At 41.0% G+C, this 25,678-nt stretch overlaps 1 protein-coding gene across 4 annotated transcripts in view; it reads right to left on the bottom strand.

The window, feature by feature from the left end:
- Positions 1-25,678, bottom strand: part of XRCC5 (X-ray repair cross complementing 5) — a 90,376-nt gene that overhangs the window by 45,886 nt on the left and 18,812 nt on the right. For 3 of the 4 annotated variants that reach the window (XM_045806687.2, XM_087863220.1, XM_087863217.1), the window contains exons 8-14: positions 25,252-25,390; positions 22,171-22,283; positions 17,810-17,872; positions 12,815-12,952; positions 11,915-12,005; positions 9,473-9,606; positions 3,593-3,789 (exon numbers count right to left, since the gene is read on the bottom strand). In XM_045806687.2, coding sequence (XP_045662643.1) covers positions 3,593-3,789; positions 9,473-9,606; positions 11,915-12,005; positions 12,815-12,952; positions 17,810-17,872; positions 22,171-22,283; positions 25,252-25,390 — 875 coding nt within the window. The remainder of the gene's footprint in view (positions 1-3,592; positions 3,790-9,472; positions 9,607-11,914; positions 12,006-12,814; positions 12,953-17,809; positions 17,873-22,170; positions 22,284-25,251; positions 25,391-25,678) is intronic. The other variant, XM_087863215.1, reaches the window with a different exon arrangement.

The following is a 25,678-nucleotide window of genomic DNA, read 5'->3' as shown; positions in this document are numbered from 1 at the left end:
GAAAGAAAAATCTGGAGAAGCTAAAGTTAAGGACGATAGAGGAGTCCCAAGGGGGAAAATAATCAACAATGTCAAGTGTTACAAGGAGGTCAAGAAAGGAAAGGACCACCAGGCTGAAGGAAATTTTGCAGTTAGTGTCTTATGGAAGATGGGTTGCAGGGAAGTAGTGGAGGCTGGGAAAAACAGCGGTGTGGACTGTTCTTCCAATAAGCCTATGTTACGGAAAGAAAGAGGACGATAACAGGCAGTAATCCAAGGGAGAAAGCTGAGGGCATAATTGTATTTTGACTCAGAGAAAAGAAATACAATGCTAATGTGTGGAGGCAAAGGAGCTGGTCAGGAGGGAGAAGGTGAAAACACAGAAAGAGGGAAGAAATTACTAGTGGGCTAAGGTATCAGAAGAGACAGAAGATGGCATCCCAGGACACGGGTGAGAGGACGGACTTAGGACAGGACAAGGTACCCCCTTCCATCGAGACGGGGAAGAAGAAAGTGGGGGCGCCTCGGTGGCTCAGTTGGTTAAGCTTCTGCCTTTGGCTCAGGTCATGATCCCAGGATTCTGGTATCGAGCCCCACATTGAGCTCCCTGCTCAGTAGGGAGTCTGCTTCTCCCTCTGCCTCTTCCCTCCAGTTATGTGAGCGCTTGCGCTCTGTCAAATAAGTAAAATCTTAAAAAATAAAGAAAAAAAAAAAAGGAAAGGAAAGACGTGAAGGCAGATGCAGCACAGGTATATTTTTAGAGGAAATGGGCCACAGAACTGACGCATTCCCACCTACAGACCTCTATCTTCCATATGACATCGTTATCACCATCGGAGTCATCTCGAGTACGCCAGGGACATGTCAAAGATTTTGTAAATCGTTTCCTCACCAACACTGTATGCTTACCATGTGTTAGGCACTGTACTGGGTTCTAGACATGCAACAGTCAACAGCATATATTACTCAATTAACCCTCATGACGACTCCATGAGAGCTATTCCTAGTATCCCTATTTACGCAGGAGGAAACTGATGCTCAAGGTGGATAAGCAGCTTGAGCCTAAGGTCACACTGTGAGTGAGGGGACCCACTCACATTGTCTGAGTCTGAGGTCTACACCAGTAACCAAGTGAGGCTGGTCACTGAGCATTAAGTGGGGGAGGATCTTAAGGGACTTGAAAAGAGAAGAAAAGTTTAGAATATATCTGCACAGAGACAAAACAAAATCAAGATCACATATGAGTTAGCTGCACAAACTTAGAATTAGACCTCCAATGTCCTAATTCTCGTGTTGAAGATCCCTGTCCAAGAGACAACCTTGTCATTTCAAGGGCAGGCAGCAACATTGAGGGAAGCAATGCTTTTTTATGGTCAGGGTAACAGTACATTTTTGGACTACACTGTGGTGCTCTTACCTTCTTGAAATGAAGAAATCACTCCTAATACTCAGGACTCAACAGGTCCAGCATGAATACTAGATCTCAAATATTCGATGTTTTATTAGATAATGATACTACTATTGCTTTGGGTTCTGACTCCTGCCTTCCTTTCAAACAGTTCAAACTGCTTCAATATCTGTGATTTCATTGTTAAAATATCTAGAGATGAGGCTGTTTTTAGATGCAGAAACTCTTGAAAGGTAAATTAACCAAAATCAGATCGAGTGTGGCAAAGCTGGAATAAAAACTGGCGATTCCCAGCTCAGGACTCTTGTTCTGGCCCTACACCTCCGGCACAGGCATTTGCCCACTCCCCAATCTTAGCCCTCCACCTCTACAAAGAGACTATGTACTGTGAATATGGAGGTGCTGAACATACACAAAAACAGCCAGTTGTTAGCCATTTCTCCCCGGTAGGAAGACCACCTCCAAAGCTGACTGAAGCCTCATCATTAAAATTGAGGGGTTTAAGAACCTTGCAGAAGGGACTGAGTCATTCTTCTTAAATACGGGAACGACTCAATAAATATTTGTTAAATGAGTCATTTCTGCAGTTCGTAAAAACCTGGAAGATTTCTGAGAAGAAAGGGTTGAGAATAAGGGTGTGAGTAGGTGTGTGAGCGAGATAATTCCCAGGCCCCAGGCCGATGACGTTATGTCACAAACCACTATGGGAGCAGGGCACAAGCAGCCCGCGCACCCGGGCTTCCTCAAAGAGTGAGCGGGAGGAACAGAGCTGGAGGTGCAATCTCGGCAGGGATCAAATCACAGAACAACGGTCTCGGGCTTTCGTGGTGTGTTTTTTAACCAGCTAATTTACATTTTAATCAACAGGGGGAGGGAAAAATAGCCCATTTCTTACCCACAACACCAGATCATGAACTGGAGCTTTTAACACAGAGAGAGAACAGCCATACGACTGCAATGAGACCACAGCAAACCTGTCTTGGGAAGAAAGGGACTCAGAAGTGTGTAGAGCTGTTCTAAAATCCTAATCCAGAGGGATACAGTAGATGAGGATAGCAGAGGGGAAGTGGATTTTTAGTGACAGTCTTCCTATGTAGAGGAAAAAAAGAAACACACAGCTCTCCAGGATGTGTTAGGAATGCACATGATTCATATACCAATCCCATGATTTTTTTTTTCCAATTCTAACAAAGCTTGGGATATTAACCTCTACAAAGTCATAGAACATGCAAGGCTTTCTATTCAACTTGGAAAATAATTCAATAAATTAATAATGTACAGAACCCTGTGACGGTTTCTGAAAATTATTCTGTATTCCTCCAACAGGGTATTTACAAACAATACGCTTCAGTTTGTCAATAAAGATACAGGTGTGGGAAGGAAATCAGACAAAAAAGGGGAAAAAATTATGGTTTAATTAGAATGTAACCAAAAGAAATGAATAGATCATTTCGATTTGGGAAGAAAAGTCACCAATAACTGAACCCACACCTGGTAAAATCAATGTTATACACCCAAATGATTCTGGATCATCAAGAACAACTTCTTATGGTTTTTGTTTTGCTTTGAATGGAAACTGATACAGACTGTGAACAGAATCTGATGAGGGGAAAAAACTACCTGAAAGCTTGATCATTGGATAAGCATTTTGCAGTTGTTAAACTACAAATCCCTCACTCCTGGTATACCCACGTATATCACTGATACAGTAAGAGCAGAGCTAAAGAAGGGCCAGCTTTTCATCCTCCCTCCCACTTTTCCTCCAAAAATCTCACTGCTATTCTCTGATGCCAGCCTCCCAGCTGAAAAATCTTGTGACCTTGACTCCTGTCCTCTCATTCCCAGCACCCTACTTTAAAAACAGTAAAAGCTAGTCTTAGATGTTCAAAAACTGTTTAGCCTTCCCATTAAACATAAATCACTGAGAATGTGATGCTGATCAAGACATCAACAACCCAGAAAGATAGCTCTAAATTCCAGGTAGGAAAAAAAAAAGAAAAGGAAGAAATTCCAAGTGAATTTGTAAGGATAATATATCTACAATGGACAGATAGGAGAAACGACTATTTTCAATGTGAGGGTCAAACATCAAAAGGTTTCTTCCTTCAACCAGAGACCCATATGCAACCCTTAATTCCAGAGCTCCTCTAAGACTGCCCAGTCTTACATACTCCAATGTCAAGTGCAACTACATCGAGTACTTACTTGTCTTGGAAAATGTTCTGAGCAGTCACTTGATCCTTTTTTCTGATGGCTTCAGTCAGAGGGAAAGCGGTCTTTATTTTAGAGAGCGGAATCTGACATTTAGCTGTCACCTCAGTGGGGGGGTCCAGCATATTCAAAATATGCTGCTGAATTGGGGGCAGAGGCTCCTGGGGATGTAAAGCTCTATGCAGCAGACACTGTGGAAAAGGAAGGAGGGTTTTAAAACACGGATGTAGACATCATACGCGACTTCACTAGACTTTTCTGATCAGAGATCCTCCATCTTTAGTTTGGGAGAGCTACTGGATTCCTACCACATGTAACAGGGAACAAAGGTGGCCCTGGAACCAACACCCTGGTTAGCAGGACACCGGCAACATCTACAAGCAACTGTAAACCAGATATGAGCCCAGCAGCGCCATCAGCTGGAGGCCTCTTAGAGAAGAGAGAGGCTCATCTTACAGAAAGAGGCTGCTGCCTCTACCGCCCCGACAATACGCGAGCCTCATTCCAGGAGCCTCTAATTCTTTTAGCTCCCCTCAGCAGACTGCTTTCTCCCTTGTGTAATCTTAGACGGTGCGTGGTGGGTGAAATGGGGTTCAGGAGGAGCTGCCATGCTCAGTGAGTCTCAGGAAAAAGTCTGCAGGAGAGACAGTACTGGTCTGTCCCAACCCCCCCGGAGTGCTGAGTTTGGGCTCTTCTCCACTGGTCGATCCAGTCCGTCCATGTGCTCTCCCAGCACTCTTGCCTGGGGGACATGCCCTCTCGTGGGAGCCACCACAATCTCCTTCTAACGGGTCTCCCTGAATCGACTTTCACTGTTCCGTGTAGCCAAGACGGTCTTACACCGAGCCCTTCCCACACCCGAGGAAGTCACGCACATCACAGCGCTGGCACGCCTCCCTCATCTGCCACCCTCCTCCCTCACTACTCTCACCCCCCAGCCAGGCCGGGCTCTTCCTGCTTCACTCCCATGCCAGGCACGGCCCAGCCTTTGGGGCCTGTATTTATCGCTCTCTCCGCCTCATCGGCCTTCCCCTAGATCTCCACAGAGTTGGCCCTTTATCATCCTTCTGTTCTTTGCCCAAATATCGCCTCTTCAGAGAGGCTTATCCTGATACTCTGTGAAGCAGCCCCTCTACTCCCATCCAGCCACCCAGCTATTTCCTGTCACCCTGTTTTATAGTGTGTAAAGCATTTGTCATTACCTAAAATTACCTTACCAATCTTATAGTTTACTTGTTTATTTAACCTCCCCTCTTAAAAGCAGAGATGTTGGTACCAAAAATAGTGGGTGGCCCATAATAAGCAACTAACAGGTATTGGTTGAAGGAATAAAGTACTCTTTCCTAGGACTGTATTTGTTGACACAAGTGTCAGGAAGGAGCACCAAGAACGGGGCAGGGATCAAGGCCAAGGCAGGTTCTGCCATGTTCACATGAGTGAAAACCTGGACAAGCCACTTCCATTCAGTCACCTGTACTGCTTTCCGGCTACGACACCAGGCTTGGCAATGCTAGTATCTGCCCAGAAAAGTAAATACTCTAAAAGGAATACAGGAGGGGACACAACAGGAGGAGTACAGGGAGGTAAGCAAAATGAAACTATCAATTCAATGACCTTTTCTTTCCTTTATTAGAGAATCATTCCAAAATTCGATTGGAGAACAAGACTCCTACTATTCCCACCTTTAAAAGACTTAAACATTGGTAATTTTAAAGAAAAAAAACCAGGGAGCTGAAAAGTTCTTATAATTCAAAATACTGTTTCATATCACAAGGTATATGATTTATACCACCCCATGGACTGTTTTCCTACCCTGCAGAAAATGTAAGCTGGAAGTATCCATTCTAAAAAACAAAAAGCTTCGGCTTAAATAGTAAATATCATCTGAGTTAATGTACTCTAGAACTTTCATGTTCAGCCCCCTCATCTCAATACACCAAACCACTCTTCCTTCTCCATAGTATATTCATTTGTCTCGGAGTCTGACTCCCATTTTCCTCTTTCATAATTACTCAACATTCCCTTGAGCATCAACAACATCAGCTCGTTTAATGTGAAGCAAAAGGAGAAACCAAAGTGATCCCAAACCCTGTGAATCTATCCCCAACCTTCTTGTGCATAATTCTTAATTCACAGTCCTCTCCCTCAGGTCATTAAATTATCTACAAAGCTTAGAGAGCCCTCAAGATGTAAGCGGTACTCCAACACGCAACACAGCAGACTACTCTGGAAGATTCTGTGATATTCAATCGACATTTCTGGGAAAAGAACAAGGACAAATGGACATACATCCTACGCCAACCTCCCCACTGAAAAATATTCCAGATCTTCAGTATGAATTCTAGGCAATTCTTTCAAACAGTGTCATCACCCTACAGGGGATGTTCTAAAGCATCAACCACTCATATTTTTTCTAAGGTTACGTTTTCGATAAAACTAAGTGGGATATTTATCGAATTCATTCATTCAAAAAATCTCAATTCATTTAAAAAACTGAGGTTATGAGAAAGTAACACTTTAACAGAAGAGGAGCTGAGATTACGATCTTAAACGTATTTCTCTTTTAAGCAACTGTTTTTCCTTGATGTGATTTTTACAATTTGAAAAAGACTAGAAAAAAAATCCCCAGGCCACATGGTTAGCTTACAAGCTACCAATATGCTGATTTTACCAACACTGTATCAATTATTTAACAGGCAGATGTTACGGTACACTTCCCAAAAATGTATCTTTCATCATTTTTTTCCAAAATTAGAATTAAATTAACCTGTTGTCAACAAATTGATGGCTAATCTCCCTGTCCTTCTGCCCCCTACTTCCAGCTCATTTTCTCTCAGCTATGAAATGTCTCATTTATAAAGGAAATGTTACTGGACCCCACATCCTCGTTAGCTTCCCACGTCCTCTCTCTCTTTCCCTCCGTCAGCAGAGCTCTCTCCTCCAGCACCAGACTACTCCACTAAAGTCCCCGCCCCACTACTCCACTGCCACCGGGCCCTCAAAGTCAGCAAAGACCTCATGACAGGCCCCAAGGCCTCTGCCATGCTCACCCTCACTCACCAGTGTGCAGTGTCTGACTTGTGGTTCCTTCCTTCTGGACACGCTTCCTTCCCTGTGTTTTCCAAGACACCAGCTTCTCCTAGTTCTTTCTACCTCTGACAATTTTCGGGTGGGTGGGGGGTGGTGATGGTGACAGGAACATTTTGTTTTGTCTTTTAACAACGCTTTTTTTTTTTTCTGTCTATCCTTAATTATTCACTCATACATTGGTGTTCAGGACTCTGTTCTCGTTTCTTCTCATGCAACATACTATTTCCAGGGGATCTCGTTCACTTCTATTCTACCCAAAGACGACTCTCAAGTCCTGAATTCTCTCTTGGGCTCTGTATCCCTACTTCCAACTTCCCACTGGGTGTCTGTACTAGAACAGCCAACAGATAGTTCAAATTCCACACCTGCAAAAATATGCGAACTGCCTTTTCTGTCTGTTCATTCTGTATTCCCCATCGTCACTGACAATGACGCCAACGCATCCTTCCACGCATCCAAGCTAGGATCCTGTTCTCTCCAATTCCTATTTGTCCTCAACTACATCCAGTCCCTCAGGTCCTGTCTCCTCTGCCTTTACATTTTCCCTCTCCGCTCTCCCTCTCACTGCTTTAATTCAGGCCTTCATGGGAGCCACTGCGGCTTTTCGCACTGGTCTCCGTTCCGTCTCCACATCACCATCAGAGCTCGTTTCTACAAATCCATTACCTACCTGCTGACAAAACCCTGCAGGGACTTCCCACTGCCTATAAGGTAACATCCAAGGGACTGGCTCCTCACGATCCACCTGCTACTTACCTTCCCTGCCACCTTTCCCATCATTTCCCCACACAGCCTATTCTGCAGCCAAATGCAACCATCCATGAGTCCCCTCCTCCATGTTCCCCTGCTTTTGTACATGATACTACTTCTGCCTGCCGTGGCCCCGTCACATCACACATCCCCTTTCTGCTTCGGGGAAGCCTTTCTTCAGTCACCCACTTGTGAGAATCTTTTTCCCCCAGTGTTTTGCACCCATCACTGTTGTACCTATTGGTTTTGCATCTCCACTCCTCTCACTCCTCTGGGGGGGGAGGTCCTTTCAAGCAGTGGGCTTATTCTATCTTAGCTCATGGCACAATGTCAGTACTCAATAAATATTTGGGGTTTTTTTTAACGACTGAATTCAATTTATAAATGCCGTGGCAGTAATACTTCCTTGTACGGATAAACCATATTAAAAACTCTCCCCCACAAAGAAAACAAGGTTGCTAAGCTGTAAAAATCAAAGCTGCCAGTGCCTGCAGCTTTGAAAGGTAACAACTACTTATGCTTGTGGCTTGTTACCTGTTCATCAACCCAATAAACATTTACTGAAGGCAGACAGAACCCATCCTGGATAAATCTGCCAAATATTAGAAGTTTCTATTCTTCACCATAGTGACCAAATATTTTTGCAAGCTTTTCACACCAACTGGTCTGCTCCTCCCTTCCCTACAAATGACAAAGAGCTTTAGGTCTTGAAGTTCACTTGTCAAAAACACCAAAGAAGTTTATACAAGTAGTGTATACTTGACAACACTTAGAATACTCAAGTGTTCACTGAGTCACCCCTTTACATGTTAGGCTTCATATTCCAATTTTAGAAGAAAAGATTTGTTTTCACTACTTAAAGAAAATATAAACATCAAAAAAACAGGCAGTGTCTTTTGAGTAGGAGATCCCTTGAAATTATAACGGGCCTTAATATGGACTTGAGACAGTTAAACATGCTTTGAGAAAGGAGCCGAAAGGGACAATCAGTGGTCTCTCCCTCACCTTCCCCCCACTCCTCCCCCACCCCTGAAAAAATAGGCCCTCCACTCCTCTGTGGGGAAGAGCATGACTGAAAAAGCTGCTTGTGATGTCTGTCAGCTCTGTGGGGTTAAGAAAGGCTCTGTCCTGCTGCCACCAGCTTCATCTGGGACTGGAATATTCCTTCAGGCCATCCCTCCCTGTTTTAGGACAAGTCAGCTCTCCTGTCAGCCTTCCATTTCCCTTAATCCAATCTCCACCTTCTAATTCCTTTGGCTCAAGATTCAGAAATACCTATTTTACAGTTTTCTGTATTTTAGTTACTCTTTAGTAATTTCATACTACAACCTTTTCATCTGACCTCCATGCTACCTTTAGTTATGAAATTTTGACAGGTGTGGTACTGGAACACGTTTTCTCTAATATTATTATACAGTTCACAAAAACTCTCCTATTTGGATATTAAAAACAAAGCAAAGTCTCATTCATATAAAATAGAGGAGAAAATCCTAGAAAAGGCATAAAGGAAGAAGATGCTTTTTAATTAAAAAAAAAAAAAAACAACCAAAAAAACCCTAGCCTTTAAAAAAAAACTAGCCTTCCTCCAGAAAAATACTTTTTCTTTTTAAAGACTTTTATTCATTTGAGAGAGAGCGAGGAAGAACGAGAGAACACGAGCAGGAGGAGGGTCAGAGGGAAAAGCAGACTCCCCGCTAAGCAGGGAGCCCGCAGGGCTCGATCCCAGGACTGCGGGATCACAACCTGAGCTGAAGGCAGATTAACTTACCCGACTGAGCCACCCAGGCTCCCCGAAAAATAATTTTTCAAGTATCCTAACTTTACTTCTTTCTTTCTAACAGCTCAGAGTATTTTTACCTTTTTTAGTAGGAAGGGGAAGGTATTATTCTTCCATTAAATAAAGCAACTGAAGCCCCTAGAGGACAAAGATGCTTGTTTGGGACTGGCCAATTATGCTAACTTTTCACTCAGGTCTCTTTCTTTAAAAAAAAAAAAAAAAAAAAAAAAAGGACTGGTTCGTCTTTTCTCTCTTACCTGAAATAATCTCTGAAATTGAGGATTTGGGATTTTGCTGGTTGGAAACAAGTCTTCAATGGTGTCCTCCTTTTCATCTTTCTTTACCAAGCTCATGGAGTCAATCAGGGCATCAACAGCACTCAACTGAGCCTCTAAAACAAGGATAAACAGAGTGCACAAAGCACAAATGATCACGTCCACTGCTCTCCACTAGAAAAAATGCTTTCCAGTCATAGATACAGCATTACTGGCAGGTTATGTAGTCCGGGCTTGGCCAAAAAACAGTCCCTAGTTATGCAAGTCATTTAACCTGAGTCTTGGCATTCTCTTTTGTAGAAAGAGATATTTAGAGTAAAGACCTGGTCTTCTAGGTCCATTCGGTGAACTTTTGCAGCGTAATATCCTATCAAAAGCAAAAGAGTTTGCTCCAGAGGAAGCACCACTGCCATACAAAACCCAACGTCCATATGGAGACTCAAAATATTCAGTATTCAATGAGTTAGTACATTAAAAAAATTAGTAATTAGCTATAGGAGAAAAACATGAAAAAGAAAAAGAAAATACCCTTGGTGATGAGGCGTAAGCTTTACAAGGATTTCCTATAGCTTGTATCAGAGTAACTTAACAGGAAGACAGAATAACGTAACAGGAGATACCAGTAGACCAGAGGGAGTGGACTCCTTCCCCATCTCCCCAAGTCAGAACGAGCTCTCTCCCCTCACAAACCTCATGGCCTGTATGCACATCTGCGTCCATGTCCTACCCTGCTCCATTCAAACTGTAAGATCCTTGAGAGCAGAAACATGACATCTTCGTTACCTCTTCCTAATACCTAACAGAAAGCAAGTGCTCAATAAAAATCTACCAACTCAACAAAAACGGCACAGTCCAAGGCAATGCGGATGAAAGGCAACACCTGCCAACACACTTCTACCTAAATCACCACGTGTAACTTCCATTCTGCTGATTCATACAGCAGCTCAGCTGTTTAAAGCTGAAGTGCTGTTTCTGGATCATTCACAGCCATTAGGCAAAAGGTGGAAAAGAGTAAGCAGTTCCTAAAAAGACCATTGTGCTTCTGTTCTTCAGCTTTCCAAATATCTCTTTTACTACAAAATGAAAGAGCATACAGATTTTTATCCTGATACGTTACTTTCCCATTTTTGGACTTTCCAGGGGAGGTTTCAGACACTGGCACAGCCATCCCCCTCTTAAACTGACCGCTGCAGGGTCCACCTGGCAACAGGTAGTAGGTTGCACCTGTATGTTTGCTACATCAAATTAACATCAGGCCAGATCCTGCAGCGTTGCACACCTCTATGTAAATATCTACTTGGGGCATATGTCAAACAGTTTTAACGATCCATTTCGTAATGGAGAATGTGCAAATAAAAACATGCAAACTCACAGAAAACAAATCAAGAGACTGAAAGATACTTAACATTTTAGATCCCGAGTGAATGATTTATGTTCATACGATAATTTTGCAACAAAGTTCTCTTTTTTAAATGTCTACTCATTTAATGTTTGAAATTATCAAGATGTAGAGAAGTAACACTGTAATACAGTGGAGGCTTCTATACATTCAAGTCCATGCCTGGCTCCACCATGTCGCACAGGGACTCATTTCTACAAAGTGAAGGCACAAGCCCTCGGGCCTATTTGGTTCTTGGCTTTTGTACAGCGCACCGCTCCACAAGGATCTAACCAAAAAGACAAACAGAGAACCTACTTCTGAGACTCACCTCACAGCTCCCTAGTCCTAAAATGACACAGATTTTACTACTAAACTAAAACACGTACTCATTCTTTGGTGTTCTTTTTGGTATTTACTCTCTACATTCGGCCCACTCTGACATTTGATTGCAGCTGTCTTAAACTATAAGCTCTAAGACAGGATTTGTTATCTGTGAGAATCATTCCATGCTGCACCCTGACATCTGTAGCCAGATGCATAATAAAGGCCTTTTCTCATCAAGCTTAAAGTAACTCCTAGAAACAAGGAAAAAGGAGACCCGGACGGTTACTATAAACTACAAAGAAAGGACAAAGAAAAAGTTAATCTCCAGCACTTACTTTTCGGTTCAAAGTTAGTTAAGCATATTTTATGTAGGATACTGAAGTCACAGCTTTGAGACTGCACGTCAGTTCACTTCAGCAGAGGGCAAACTGGTTCACAATGAGAGAATGCACATCCATTTCCAACAAGCTGCTCCCTAGCTACAAGCTCTAAGTCAGAGGGGGAGACCAGACAGCGTTCGGAGAGTTCGGGGCAAACCTATCCCTACTAGGAAAAAACATGATGCACCACCTTCGCATCGCTGTTATGAGCACGACTGGAATCCAAGGAATTCCACCCCGTGAAGTCCCCCAGCCCCAATCAATGACTGCAGACAGGTGATTTCCAAAGGACAGTCTGCGTTTAGAGCCAATTAATGAGCAAAATGGAAATAAACTCACCTGTGGGAATGTATTTCTTATTATTTTTCAAAGATGAAAACATGTATTGTCGCAAGTCTTCCATAAAAGGCAGCTGCACGTATATTAAACACTAACGAGAAAGAGAGGAGGTAAAAGCAGAAACCAAATTAATGAAAAAAATATACAGTTGGTCCCAAACGCCACACAAGCGGCACAACAGAAGTATTTCAAAAATCAGACAAGTCAAGTCTGGTATGTGGTAAGTAAAGCACTTTGATTTCTATTATTCACTGTATACAACTGTAAACAGTACAAAGAATATTAAACATAAAAAAATACTTAAAAGAAAGACTTATCAAAGAATACCTACAAAATGCGTGACCAATACAACAAACAGAAAAGTCATGGTGACTGGAAGACTGACTGGGAAGTCAAAATATTTGCCTTCTCCTTTCCAGTTCTACTACAGAAAGTTCTCTGAGAAATAGGAAATGGTCAAAAATCTAGGCCTGTATTTTCAACAGGAGAACCCTAAATAAACTGAATTTTTCAAGGACCGCAACAAAATCATACCCTTGACTTTTATCCATAGTCTTCATTTGTAAAAATAGGGGCACTCTCTATCCCCATTAGATTCTGCCAAGTCAAGAAGGGCGAGAACTGAGTGGTCACAGGACTGGGCAAACAGAAGGTTACAGGTAACCTTCACTGATAAGCTCCTTACATACTTTAATAATTTACCTTCTTTCATTATAACTGAAAGTGCGGTTCACAGACCAACTGCATCAGCCTTGCTTGGAATTTGTGAGACAGGCACAATCTCAGGCCTACAGAATCTGATCCCCAAGTCATTCCCAGGCACGTTATCAGCTGAGAAGCACTGTTTGGAATAAAGGAACTGATGGAAAAAAATGAACGTATAAGAACTGTGGGTTTTACCTCATAGGCGTCCTTGATGTAAGGAAAGGCCATGCCAACTTGAGGATTAGCTCTTCTGTCATAGGCATATCGAACTACGGCCACCATGGCTAATTCATCCAAAGCATGAATCAGGGAGGAGAGCGCCACGGCTGCTGCCTAGTAAGAAAGCCACTGCATTAACACACAGCCGATGTGTGTGAACTTTCCCAACACAACTAAATACAGCTGACCCTTGAACACATGGGTATGAAATGCACAGGTCCACTTGCACACAGATTTTCACAGTACTGCAAATGTATTTTCTCTTCCTTATGATTTTCCTACTAACATTTTCTTTTCTCTAGCTACTTTATTGGAATAAAGTACATAATACACATAACATATAAATTACATATTAAGTGACTGTTGTTATTGGTTAGATTACTGGTCAAGAGTAGGCTATTAGTAGATAAGTTTTGGGAGAGTCAAAAGTTATACTGGATTTTTGACTGCATGGGGTGTCAGCCCCCCTAACTCCACTCTCCTCTACCAGGAGGGTCAACTGTACTTACAAGATTGTTACCCACTTAGAAAAAGAAAGTCCTTTTGTCTTTAAATTATACATTGTTTCTACTATGCTTAAAACCTGTATTATTAGCTGGTAAAACAGCATAGCTTTATTACCAATGTTACTAAAAATGAAACTGTTTATTGGCAGTTACAGATTATCAGTAAAACAAACTTCTGAGCTCTAGTACTATAACATTTCTATTTAGAATTTGGATTTTGAGTAAGTTTTATACTTATAAAAATTACTCTTGGACCCTATTGTTGATAACTAGATCAAACATATAGACCGAACAGGAAAAATACTGAGTACTTTTAGTGTTCCCAAAGTCTCAGTTGGAGTTACTGTATTATGATTTGAAACTGATAACACAATAGAAAACATTAACCTCTTTTTTCTGGATCTTTTTCATGCCAGACATTAAAGAGGTTCTGCTAACTCATTTCTTGGTTGTCACCAGAATGAAAATATTTAGAACAGTGGTCCTAAAAAGCCATTCGTGCCTGGTTCACATTGATTTTTGAGTCTCTTCAATATATATTGATCATGTATTGATTAATCTTTCTTCCCCCATATTTAAGTCAGATAAATTCAGATGTATATAACGGAATACCTTTTAATTGAACTACACTATGATATCTACATGACTACACAGTAAAGAAAAATGACTATACTGAGCCTAAGAAAAAAAAAAAGATCATTATCCACTTTATTCCTGTTTCAGATTTTTTTTTTAAGTGCCCCTCTCTCCACGTCAAGGCCACATGGTACACATCTGCATTTGATCACACTTACTGCAACTGCTTCTGGAACTCCACTTCATTATGTGGCTCCTCTCTCTTTTTACTTCAATCTTTCTTCTCTTAATTCAAACCTTCATACTCCAAATAAACTCCAGCCTCAGCCTTCCTAAACAGAATCTTTCTTCGTCCCCCTCTCTCCATAAATTACTATCTATATCTTTCTCTTCACCTCCAAATTTCATGAAATAATTGTCTTGCTGTTTCCATGGCTTCGAACACAATTATTCTTCAAGCTAATCCAGCTCTTGCCCTCACCTTACTGAAGTTACTCTCCAAGGTCTATGACCTCCTAATTGCCAATCCTTGGTTCCCATTCAATTTGTTTGACCTTTCAGCAGCATCTGACCATCCCCCTTTCTCTGCACTTTCTCCTTTGGCTTCAGAAACAATAATGTCCTCTGATTATTCTACTTTGTGGGTCATTCCTCCCCTAACTCTTCTTCCACTAATCTGGAAATTCTCTTTTTGGCCTTTCTCTCCTTCTCTCACTCTGAAACTCTATTTCGGAATTATTTGATCCAGTTCCGTGATTTGATGAAACAAAAATCTGTATATTCGGCCTTTAAAACCCTCCTAAAATCCAGACTTATATCACCTACTAGCTCGTAGTATACCACAGGTATCTCAAACTGTTCATGACCAAAGCTAAACTACCATCTTCCCCCATTCTCCTCCAGTACTCCCTACTTCATGAACTCCACCTGCCAATCAACCAAAAGAGAAGCCCCAAAGTCATCAGTAATGCCACCTGACTCATCCCTCACCTTCAAGTGTTCACCAAACTTTACCAATTCTACCTCTGTGCTATCTCTCTAATCTATCTCTTCCATCAATGCCTCTCCAGTTCACAGAGCCGATCACGTCATTCCCTACCACAAGAATCTCCAATGGTTCAGGGCACCTGGGTATCTCAGTCAAGCATCTGACTCTTGATTTTGGCTCAGGTCATGATCTCAGGGTCATGAGACTGAGCTCTGCTGTGGGATCTTGCTCAATTGGGATCTTGCTCAGCATGGAGTCTGCTTGTCCCTCTCCCTCCCCCTGCTCAAGTGCATATGCACACTCTCTCTCTTTCAAATAAAAAATCTTTAAGAGAATCTCCAGTGGTTCCACTATCCCAGCCTCAGCGAGCTGACCATTATTCCTGGACAAGTCTTGCACTTTCCCTCCCCTGTAGCCTTCTACTCTTACAATTTCCTCCTAGCTAGAATGCCCTCTCCACATCTCTGTCTCTTGAGCTTCTAACCTATTTCCAAGGCCCAGTAAATTGACCCTCACCATTTTAGATTTTCTCTAGTCTCTCCCTCTCTATAACTCCCCCAAACACACTGTCTGTACTTTTCTCAGTATTATAGTTAACCTTTATCCAAGTTAGCTATGTATATTTTCACTTCCTCCACCAAAAACCTATGACCTCAATACCTTGTCTTCAAAATCCTCTATAGGTTTCGTGGCAGATTCATTACCTTTCTGGTTCAATTCAAGGAATATTTACTTAGTGCCTACTCTTTGCTACACACTGTCTTAGGCCCTGTAAGAAAACAAAGATGAGTCCCTGATCTCACTAAGCTAATACATTCTTTACTCGCAGAAGTGAGAATATGTACCAAATACCGAACGTGTACAGTCTAACAAGTCTCATTACAGAGACCAGAGAAGCACAATGGGAGTCTGAGGACGAGATTACTTCCAATTTGTTAGCAAATTTCTATTTAGGTGTCTTTGATAGAACCAACTGGGATATTAAAGGAAGGAAGGGTGGGGTCAGGGATGACTGCAACAATTTAAACACAATGCTACACCTGTGGGAAACTCAACTAAAGTTCCATTTCCTTCCCTTCCTTTTCTCCTTCTCCTCCACACACAGTACAAATCATGTCCAAGTGTAGATTCTCTAAACAAAAAATAATTGCATGCTAATAACCAGAGAAAACATATTTTTAAAAGGAATTATTCACAGAATCAGAATATTTGAGTTGAAAAACAACAGTATTCATCTAGTTTAACCACTCACATGATGACGAAATTCCGTCCCCCAAATCTGGCTGGTGCAAATAAAGACTCTGCTAGGAAACACTCAGGAATGGAGATCTGATCATCTCACAAGAAACCAATCCACCTGGAGGTAGTAACCTTTGTTGACAAAAATAATTCTTCATTTTGAACAAAACTACCATCTGTTGGTAGGAAACCTACTTTAATTTCTATTCCACATGCTAATCCTCTAATGTATGAAGGGAGCTATTATGGCTGACGTCCCTCCTACTTCCCTACCTACCAACGAAGTTTTCTTGGAAGTCATCACCTGACATAGTTTCCTTACTCCCCTGCTTATATCAGAAGCTCCAATTTTTAGTATTATCCTTTGACTAGGACATCAAGAATGACACCAAAGAGTAGCCCTTTGCCTTTAGTAGATGAATTTTTTTTCCTTGAGTGACCTCAAAGCAACCCAATGATCCATAGGGTCTGCACGAGGGTGGGTTAGAATTATGTATGCCACAAAGCTGCCCTTAGCTAGCAAGTCTAGATAATCACAGAGGCCATAACACAAAGCTGTCCACAAGAGTCTTCACGGCATACTGGCAATCACATGAAGTGATAGAATTTTCTCTATGTGAAGGAACAGTAAGTTGGGAGTTAAAATTCAGTTAAAATGCCGTTAAGCTATGATGACAATATATACTACAAATGCATAATTTCCAAGAGGATTTGACTCAGGAAAAATCCATGAATGAGGATTCTCATGTAAACTAGGATTCACATATGCCTACTAGGCTCTGACAAATCCATTCAGTACTGATGGGAAACAAAGCAATTCTCCTAAATTAACTGTTCCAATAAAATGGCACCCCCATTCACTAGATCAGCAGCCAGGTACCCCTCAGAAGTGAGGAGAAAAGCAGAAAAGGAGACAAAGAGGACTAGATAACTTCTACCACTGCCCTCCCTGCACCCCAAACAAGCCTTTGACATCCAGTTTACTACCTTCAAATGCAAATACTTCTGGAACTTGGATCCCTGCTTAGGTAGTCTCAAGCAGACACGAGACTGCACCATTGCCAGTTAAGATCAACATCTTCACATGACAAGTTCCAACTTGGAGGCTGAACAGAAAACATTTACAGGGAGGGCAGGTGTGACCGTAGGATGCAGTGGTCATTGGGTTGTTAGCCAGGCAAAAACCAGCCTGAAAACAGAATCTCCTGGGGGAGGTGGGAAAAAAGTACAAAGAGAGAGGGAAGGGGACAAAGATGAATTTCCTGATGAGGGAAGTGGCCCAGTGAATCACTAAAGCTCATCTCCAGGATGCTAAAGCCAGCGCTAAATGTTCAGTGCTTTATGACAACGAAAAGGTCAACCTGAACCCCAAGACCCCTCGACATTTGACCAGGAGATTCCCACACCTAAATGCATTTGTTCAAATGTTTTTGTTTTTAATACGCACCTGGTCTCCAGTGGCAGGACTATGTCCTCGGGCGTTGTGCTCATGCTATGACAAATTCATTTATCATTTCTCCTTTTCAGAGTTAAAGTTCAGTGAACTTTCCCGCTGTTGTTGCAAGAATTAATGTCATTTTAAACCATAAAAGCCCCTAACCACTCACTTAAAATGACAATTCAATTCTGTGGCACTACCTCAAAGGCCCACTGTCAACTCACCTCATCATCTTTTGCTGCAAAGACTTTTAGGACTTGATTTCCCATAAAATATCTCCTGTGGACCTACAAGAGTTAAGTGAGGAAAACAATTGATTTTGATCCATAGTAAGTAACATCTTTGGTCATAATGCCACAGTTACTAAGAAATTCTGTTCAAAATGGTTTTAATAAAAAAAAAAATTCACAGGGACTGAAACAACTTATTATTTGAGGTTCAATTCAATTAAACACAATACATATCGGAATTCCAAGTCCATGTCAAACACTGTTCTGAGCACTGTAAACACAGTAATAAACAGGATATAGTCTTGTCCTAAGGAGCTTAGACAAATACGAAATTAACTGCACTGCAGTATTGGGGTATAGCACTACAAAAGCACAAGACTGCAGTATTCTAGCTCGGGGCTCCGAGAGCACATAAACAGGACATCCAGCTTGGTCAGGAAGGGTCAGAGCAGGCTTCTGCAAATGGTGACACCCAGGGCAAGACTTAAAGGATGCATACGAACTAAGAGAAAAGTCTAGCACAAGTGTGCTGGGCAGAGATACCAGCGCGAATTAAGTCTGGAATGACATAAAAACAGTACCTTTGGGGAACTGCTTTTGGAGTAGGTGCAGTGCCCTAGTATGAGAGGAGAGGTGAAAAATTAGATTAGCAAAGACTAAATCATGAAGGGTCTTATGAGCAAAGTTAAGCAGTTTGGACTTCACCCCAAGAGCAAAGACGAGGCACTGCTAAATTGCAAAGTGAAGAACTAAGAGGGGCGGGGGCCATGCTGGAGGAGGGGAGACTAGTGAAATCAAAAGTAAGTACTGCATGTCCTTCTCTCCCCCTTTTAGTTCAATTACTTCTCTGGCAGAGTATCAGAGGGGTGACAGCAGCTCCACCGATACCCGATTAGAAATGAAGACTGAAGAGTTCCTAGCATCACAGCCAACCACCTGCATCTACTGACCAAGATCAACTTCTCTCTGCTCCCTGTCATCTTGAGCTTGGAGCTTATCTGTAAGAACATGCCATGTGCTGTACAGGGCAATGCTCCTCAAGTGTTCTTCTGCCCTCCCACCTCGGAAGCCAAGAAACTGAGCCCTTTCAGAGTAACAGCAGCTCCAGAAGACGGAGTCTCAAAGGTTGGGGCTTTGGCCCACAGACTTCAAATACCCTCCATCTCCATAGCCAGTCCCCATTTGAAAACTATTATTTAATGAAATACAGGAATAATCCCATATTAAAACGATAAAGTTTGCTACATTCATATAGATTTGCCCTCCTATTAGAATCTGTAATGGTTCTTGATTGATTAAAGAACAGCTAATGATATTTTTCCTAAGGCATTTAAATAACTTCTCAAAGGACAACCAGGTATTTGGGAGAAATTCTGGCTAAATTCTTACCCATTCCGCAATTAAATACCCAGAACACTAATAACTTGGAGGAAGACAAATTGAAAATTTAAGAGAAGAGTAATCTGCAATTTCACAATTAAAAAACAAAACAAAAACACCAAGACCATAAAACCCATTTTATATAATACAAATGCTCTCATCAAATTCAATCCAGAAATGTTACTTTCCCTCAATTTAAGGGAAAATGGAAAAATATGTGATGTCATTAAAGATAATTACTAGTCTACTAAAAGGTGTGAGCTTATACTTAGTCACTATGGAAAATACCTTGCTCTTAAAAAGATATGTATGTTCTTCAAAAAGTTGAAAATAGAACTACCCTACGACCCAGCAATTGCATTACTAGGTATTTACCCCAAAGATACAAATGTAGTGATCCGAAGGGGCACCTGCACCCCAGTGTTTATAACAGCAATGTCCACAACAGCTCGACTATGGAAAGAGCCCAGATGTCCATCGACAGATGAATAAAGAAGATATGGCATATATATATATATATATATATATATACACACATACATACATGATGGAATATTACTCAGCCATCAAAAAAAATCTTGCCATTTACAACATCGTGAATGGAACTAGAGGGTATTATGCTAAGCAAAATAAGTCAGACAAAGACAATTATCACATGATCTCAACCATATGTGGAATTTAAGAAACAAGACAGAGGATCATAGGGAAAGGAGGGAAAAATAAGATGAAATCAGAGAGGGAGACAAACCATAAGAGACTCTAAACAAACTGGGGGTTGCTAGAACGGGGGGGATGAAGGATGGGGTTACTGGGGTCATGGACATTAAGGAGGGATTGTGATGTAATGAGCACTGGGTATCACATAAGACTGATGAATCACTGACCTCTACCTCTGACACTAATAATACGTTAAATGTTAATTAATTGAAGTTAAATTAAAGAAGAATAAAATGGGGAAAAAATAAACACCTATCAGAATGGTTAAAATAAAAAACTAGCAATGATGTCAAACGCTGACAAGCATGTGGATAAACTGAGTCACTCACCCATGAATAGTGGGAATATAAAATGGCACAGCCACTCTGGAAACAATTTGACAGTTTGAAGAAACTAGGCATTTAGTTTTCTTACAAAACTACTGCCTTATAGTGTTCAAGATGTCACCTTTGGGAGAAACTAAGTAAGGGGCGCACAGGATCTCTCAGTATTATTTCTTACAACTGCATGTGAATCTCTAATTGTCTCAAAATAAAAAGTGTTTTTTCATGTGTCCCCCCAAAATTAATTAATTTTAAAAGATGCGTATGCATTTCTTAAGATAATACATGAAAGCAGGGATGAAAACCAAACCATTCAAAAAATCAGCTTGTCTACCTGGTGGACAGATTACAAGTGATTAATGGTTTAGGCTCCGAAGTCAGCGAGACCTGGTTCAAAACCAGTCTCTACTGCCTTCTAGCTGTGACCTTCAACCAACTACTCAATTTTCCAATGTATAAAATACATTATCATGGCACCTATCTAGGAGGTCTGTAATAAGAATTAAATGGGGATTCACATAAAATGCCTATATTGAATAGAATACTATAATCACTCAATAAATACTATTATCTTTGTTGTACCTGTCTGAGATTGTACTTAAGATAAAACAGAGCTTAAAAACAACACAAGTTGATTTAGAGGATACGTCGTGACTTAAAAGTTAATTTTAAGTTATTGAAGTCTTTTAAAATGGAAAAATGTACTTTTTGTTCAGCTCACTCTTTTTTGCTCTGTCATTCAACTAAATAGTCCCCCCCACCACCACTCCCACCCTGGCACAGGTGACTTCAGTTACTTGGGTCATGAATTTCGGATCAGTTTTTATACACAGGCCTGAATGAAGGTTCTGCTTCACTGGAAAGACTTAGAGGCACTGCCATTAACAACCATAAGTTCTAAGTCTGTAGAACTCCCAAAGTGAATACTTTTAAGAAATATATATTTAGTGTAATTTGTTAGAGAATTGTTAGAAACTCTCAACTTCCAAAAAGTATTTATTTTCACCATTAAAATCTTACCAACTTTCAGTAAGTACTCCCAATTTCCAGTTTAAGAAGTTTAAAAACATGTCCAACAGTTTCAGCATATTATGGAAAACATCTCCCCACACTCGTGGAATTATTCTAATACCAAAGCACACACGGACTATATCCCAGAGAAACAAGAAGTTCAAATCCAGTATACCGGGTAATACTTATTTTCATTATAATTCTCACTTGAATTTCTTTAGTACCAACAAACATCGCTTTATCCCAATAGAGCCTTAGAAAAGATACGCCATAAGATATGCTTATTCATTTTCTTTGGTTGCCTACCTTAAGAACATTTAATCTAAGATCTCCAGGAATCTTTAATAACCCTTTCTAGAATAGTATATGCTATCCCATGGCCCTCAGTGAATTACTGCACTTCCCACTATGCGTTTTGTGTATCTCCATGTCGGTGTCTAAAGAATGTATGACTTAAGGACAGGCTTCAGATCCTAGACCTCTTTGGTGGGCATTGAGAACAGTGACCAGCATAAACCAATGATATTCTAAGAGCCTGGAGTCGTTCAAAACCCAAGTAGACCTTTATTCCTCGGAAACACTCTATTATACATAACAGTTTAGAGAAAGCAACACAATAGCAAAGAACCGAATGATGTTTCTTTAAGGCTACTTTGAGCTATGACCGACAGCCAAGCTAAGAAGTGACTCTCAATGGAATATATTCTGATTCATGCTAAGACTTCCTGACTTTTCTACATCTTGGCCTCTCTATTCAAAAACTGAAGATAGTTAACACTAATCCCCAGACTACATTCAAAAAAACTAAAAGTGAAATAAATATACATCATAAATAAAAGGACCAACTGAAAGCATACCTTCTCAAATAATGGTAAGGGAAAAATTCATTCCTTTTGTTGACAACGAACAGAATAAGTGCTATACCTGAGAAGATCTACAAAATCCCAAAACGGAGAAGCACTTCCCCTCCGATTTATATTTCATGTGTTCCTCATCCACTTTAGAGAAAGGAACGATATCACTTCCATAGCGGAACCCTAGAGAACAAGAGAAGAGCATCTGTTAAGCATATGGGGCCTCATTTTCTACAAGCTGAAATTAGCCCTACGCATACATTAACAATACATGCATACTCCAGATCAAGCCTCCATATATTGTTCCCTGGATCAAATTACTGCCCCTTGTGATCAGTGGGGAAAAAGCAGCAGCAGATACACAAACAACATACACAGTATAGAGGCGATTAAAATCTAATTACATTTTTTAAGTAGCATCTTCTGCAATCTAGTTACCTTAATGATTATCCAGCCTAGAAGAAAGAATGTAGCAAATGTAATGTACCAGTTATCCTCCAAAGATAAACTATGGTTGACTAAAGTACAAGTGTGATTTGTAAACATAATAACAAGAACACATTTATTCAGAAACCTGGAGACCCTAAGGGAAAAATGCCCAAAGGAAAATTTCAGAATAAAATGTTCTCCAAAATGCATGCTGGAGACATACAAATTACTAATGGGAGAAGCCAAAACTCTTCTATTTAGGAACATTCAATTGATAAGTTGGCTATTTTTCTGCATTTAAATTTACTTCATTTCTGGGATTATATTAGCTGTTTTTTTTTTCCTTTTTAATTACTTTGGTTATTCATACAAATACAGGCTCTCGGTTTCTTAAAAATAACTCCAGTCCTGTTCCAGGGCCTCTGTTCTATGGAAAGTCGTGCCCTTTCAATACACAGTCTTCTGTACTGGGTGGGGAGAACGATCATCAAATTCCAAGGATTCTGGCCTTGGGTAAATGGAAAGGAAAAGCATGTGCACCTTTACTCCAAGAAACAAAGAAACTTGTACATTTGGGGTAGATTCTGTGATCCAGGTTATCTGTTCCTGTCAATCTGTTGATGCCATGCATTTAATTAAAAAGAAACACATCTGTATTTTGATATATGTCTTTTAAAAAAGGTGGTGATGAAAACAAAAACTCCAGCAAAAAATTATCAGGGAGGGGCGCCTGGGTGGCTCAGTCAGTTAAGCATCTGCCTTCGGCTCAGGTCGTGATCCCAGGGTCCTGGGATCGAGCCCTGCATCGGGCTCCCTGCTCAGAGGGTGCCTGCTTCTCCCTCTGCCTCCAGCTCCCCCTGCTTGTGCTCTCTTGCCCTCTCCGTCAAATAAATAAATAAAATCTTAAAAAAAAAACATCAGGGAAATGTATGGCACATGACTAAGAGTGGTAACTAAACCAAATGTTTTTCCTAACTCTTCCCTGTCATCAGACATCATACTTGAATTTTTTAACTTGAAAATTCTAATTAAAACTGCCTCGTGTTTTCTGGTTCATCTACTGAGAAGGAAAATCAATACCTAAATTTTGTACATAGCAGAAAGCACAGAATAGACTGCAACATATAACTGTACTCCTTCTCACACATATGTCTGCTAGGGCCTCTGTCTGCATATTAGGGGACCGAGGGTGGAGGACAGGCGAAGGAAGTACGTACGAAGGAAGTACGTACGAAGGAAGGAGCCGCACCACGGTACAAGACCAAAGCTATCTCCGTGCTCTCTGAACTCAAAGTTTAACTCTTCTCTCTCCATTGCTCCATTGCCTAAAATAAACAGAGCTGGGTGTGTGCCTGTGGTTTTTTTTTTTTGCTTGCAACCAAAAGAACTGGCACCTTATCTCCGTCATATTAATCTTCCTAACACACAGCCTCAATGACACTCTGCTCCTCAAAACCTGAAACGGCTCCAGGTTGCTTTTGAGATTAAGCACCAACTCTTCAGCCTCTCATTCAAAGCCCTTCCTGATTCAGAACAGTCTGTAGAAACAGACTCTGAAGTAGGGCAGTCCTGGGTTCGAGTTCTGCCAGCTGCTAGCTGCGTGACTTTGAATACGTGAACGTCTTTCAGCCTCAATTCTCTCACCTGTAAAATGGAAAACTCCACTCCCAAGTACTAAACTGTGTATGCCCGACACCCCAGCCCAACTACCTGCTGTCCCTGAGAAGCCCTCTACTTCCCTGGGCTTATGCCTTTAATCACACGGTTCTTTCTTTCAGTCATCATAGGAGGATCATTTGATTGGTAACTGATGGAAGCATGATTCTAACCCAGGTCTAACCCCAAAACCCACACTTTGTAACTACACTATAATACAGAACTGAATTAAAAAACCAGTAGGGTTGCAGGATGCTAATTACATCTTCTACTCATAATCGATCAGGAGAAAGAAAGGAATCACAGCCACCATCGCCTTGACCAGTCTCCTCCACGCCACACACAAATATACACAAACACAGAGATTTAGTGCCACAGACGAAAGGCTTTTTTTTTTTCAAGGCTTGCAAATTAAAATCATACTGGGTAGCACAAAGCCTAGCAATGAATTTATCTATAGACTCTAGCTTCTATCTTAACCATCTTGGTATCTTGTAACTTTAGCTCTTGAAAATTCAGACACTATCAGCTAATTTGTAAGCCCTCTGGATAGAGGTGCCGTCCAGACACACTACACAGATCAAATGCACATCATACAGGAAGGACAACTATAAACATCCTAGTGAACATAAAGCCATATAACGGACACAAATGTTTCTGATCCCCTAAATTACCCGAAGGGAGCAGAGGCAGCAAGATTCGTAAGACCTGAAATTGGCACTCAGAAGAGTAATCACCATGGAAGTAAAAAGTGAAAACACAGTAAACAAAGAAACTTGCTTCAGCCACATTCATGGAAGTATTCTCTTAGCTAGTATGTTTCAAACTTTCAACTAAAACCAAGTATTAAGTTCTGTCAAGTACCCAAGTACAAGAGTACCCAAGTGCATGCTGGGAGCCATCTTGCCTTGGACACGACAGATGAACTCAATTTAGGACCTACTGCCTCATGGTCCCTCCCATGGTCATGTCTCTAGAACTCAGGAAAACATCTGCCAACACTACCAACCAGCACAAATCCGAGTCTGCCTCCCACCTCCCTGAAGCAGCTCTCTCACAGCCTCACCTTGAATGGTGTCCTCCTTCGGGACCTCTGTTTCATTGTCGTCATTTAAGCAATAAATGGTTTCTTTCTGTAGATCTTCTTTCTTGAGGGTTCGGGCGTCCACAACTGTCCAAGACTTTTTAACTCTCTCCTGTACAATCTTAATTCCAAAAAGAAAAATAAAGGGAAAACAAGGAAAGCCAGGATTCTAATCAACAAAAAATGAAAACCCCATCTACTCTCTGCTTTATAGGAAAAAATCCATAACAATTACTCTAGCTAAACTGTTCTATTTGCCCATTGTGGAAATTTTCACTTATTTCTTAACTCTTGCTGCATTTCATTTTCCCCCCCAAGGTAATCCACATAAATATTAATATTTGTATATACACAAGCACTTTCTATACAAAACCTTCAGACTTATAAAATGGGACCACACATTATTACT

This window comes from Ursus americanus, chromosome 1 (genome assembly GCF_024610735.1).
Source record: "Ursus americanus isolate L20-20 chromosome 1, mUrsAme1.1.p, whole genome shotgun sequence".
In the NCBI taxonomy this organism is placed as follows: Eukaryota; Metazoa; Chordata; class Mammalia; order Carnivora; family Ursidae; genus Ursus; species Ursus americanus.
The sequence above is the reverse complement of the archived record's forward strand: the minus strand, read 5'-3'. Positions and strand labels throughout refer to the sequence as shown.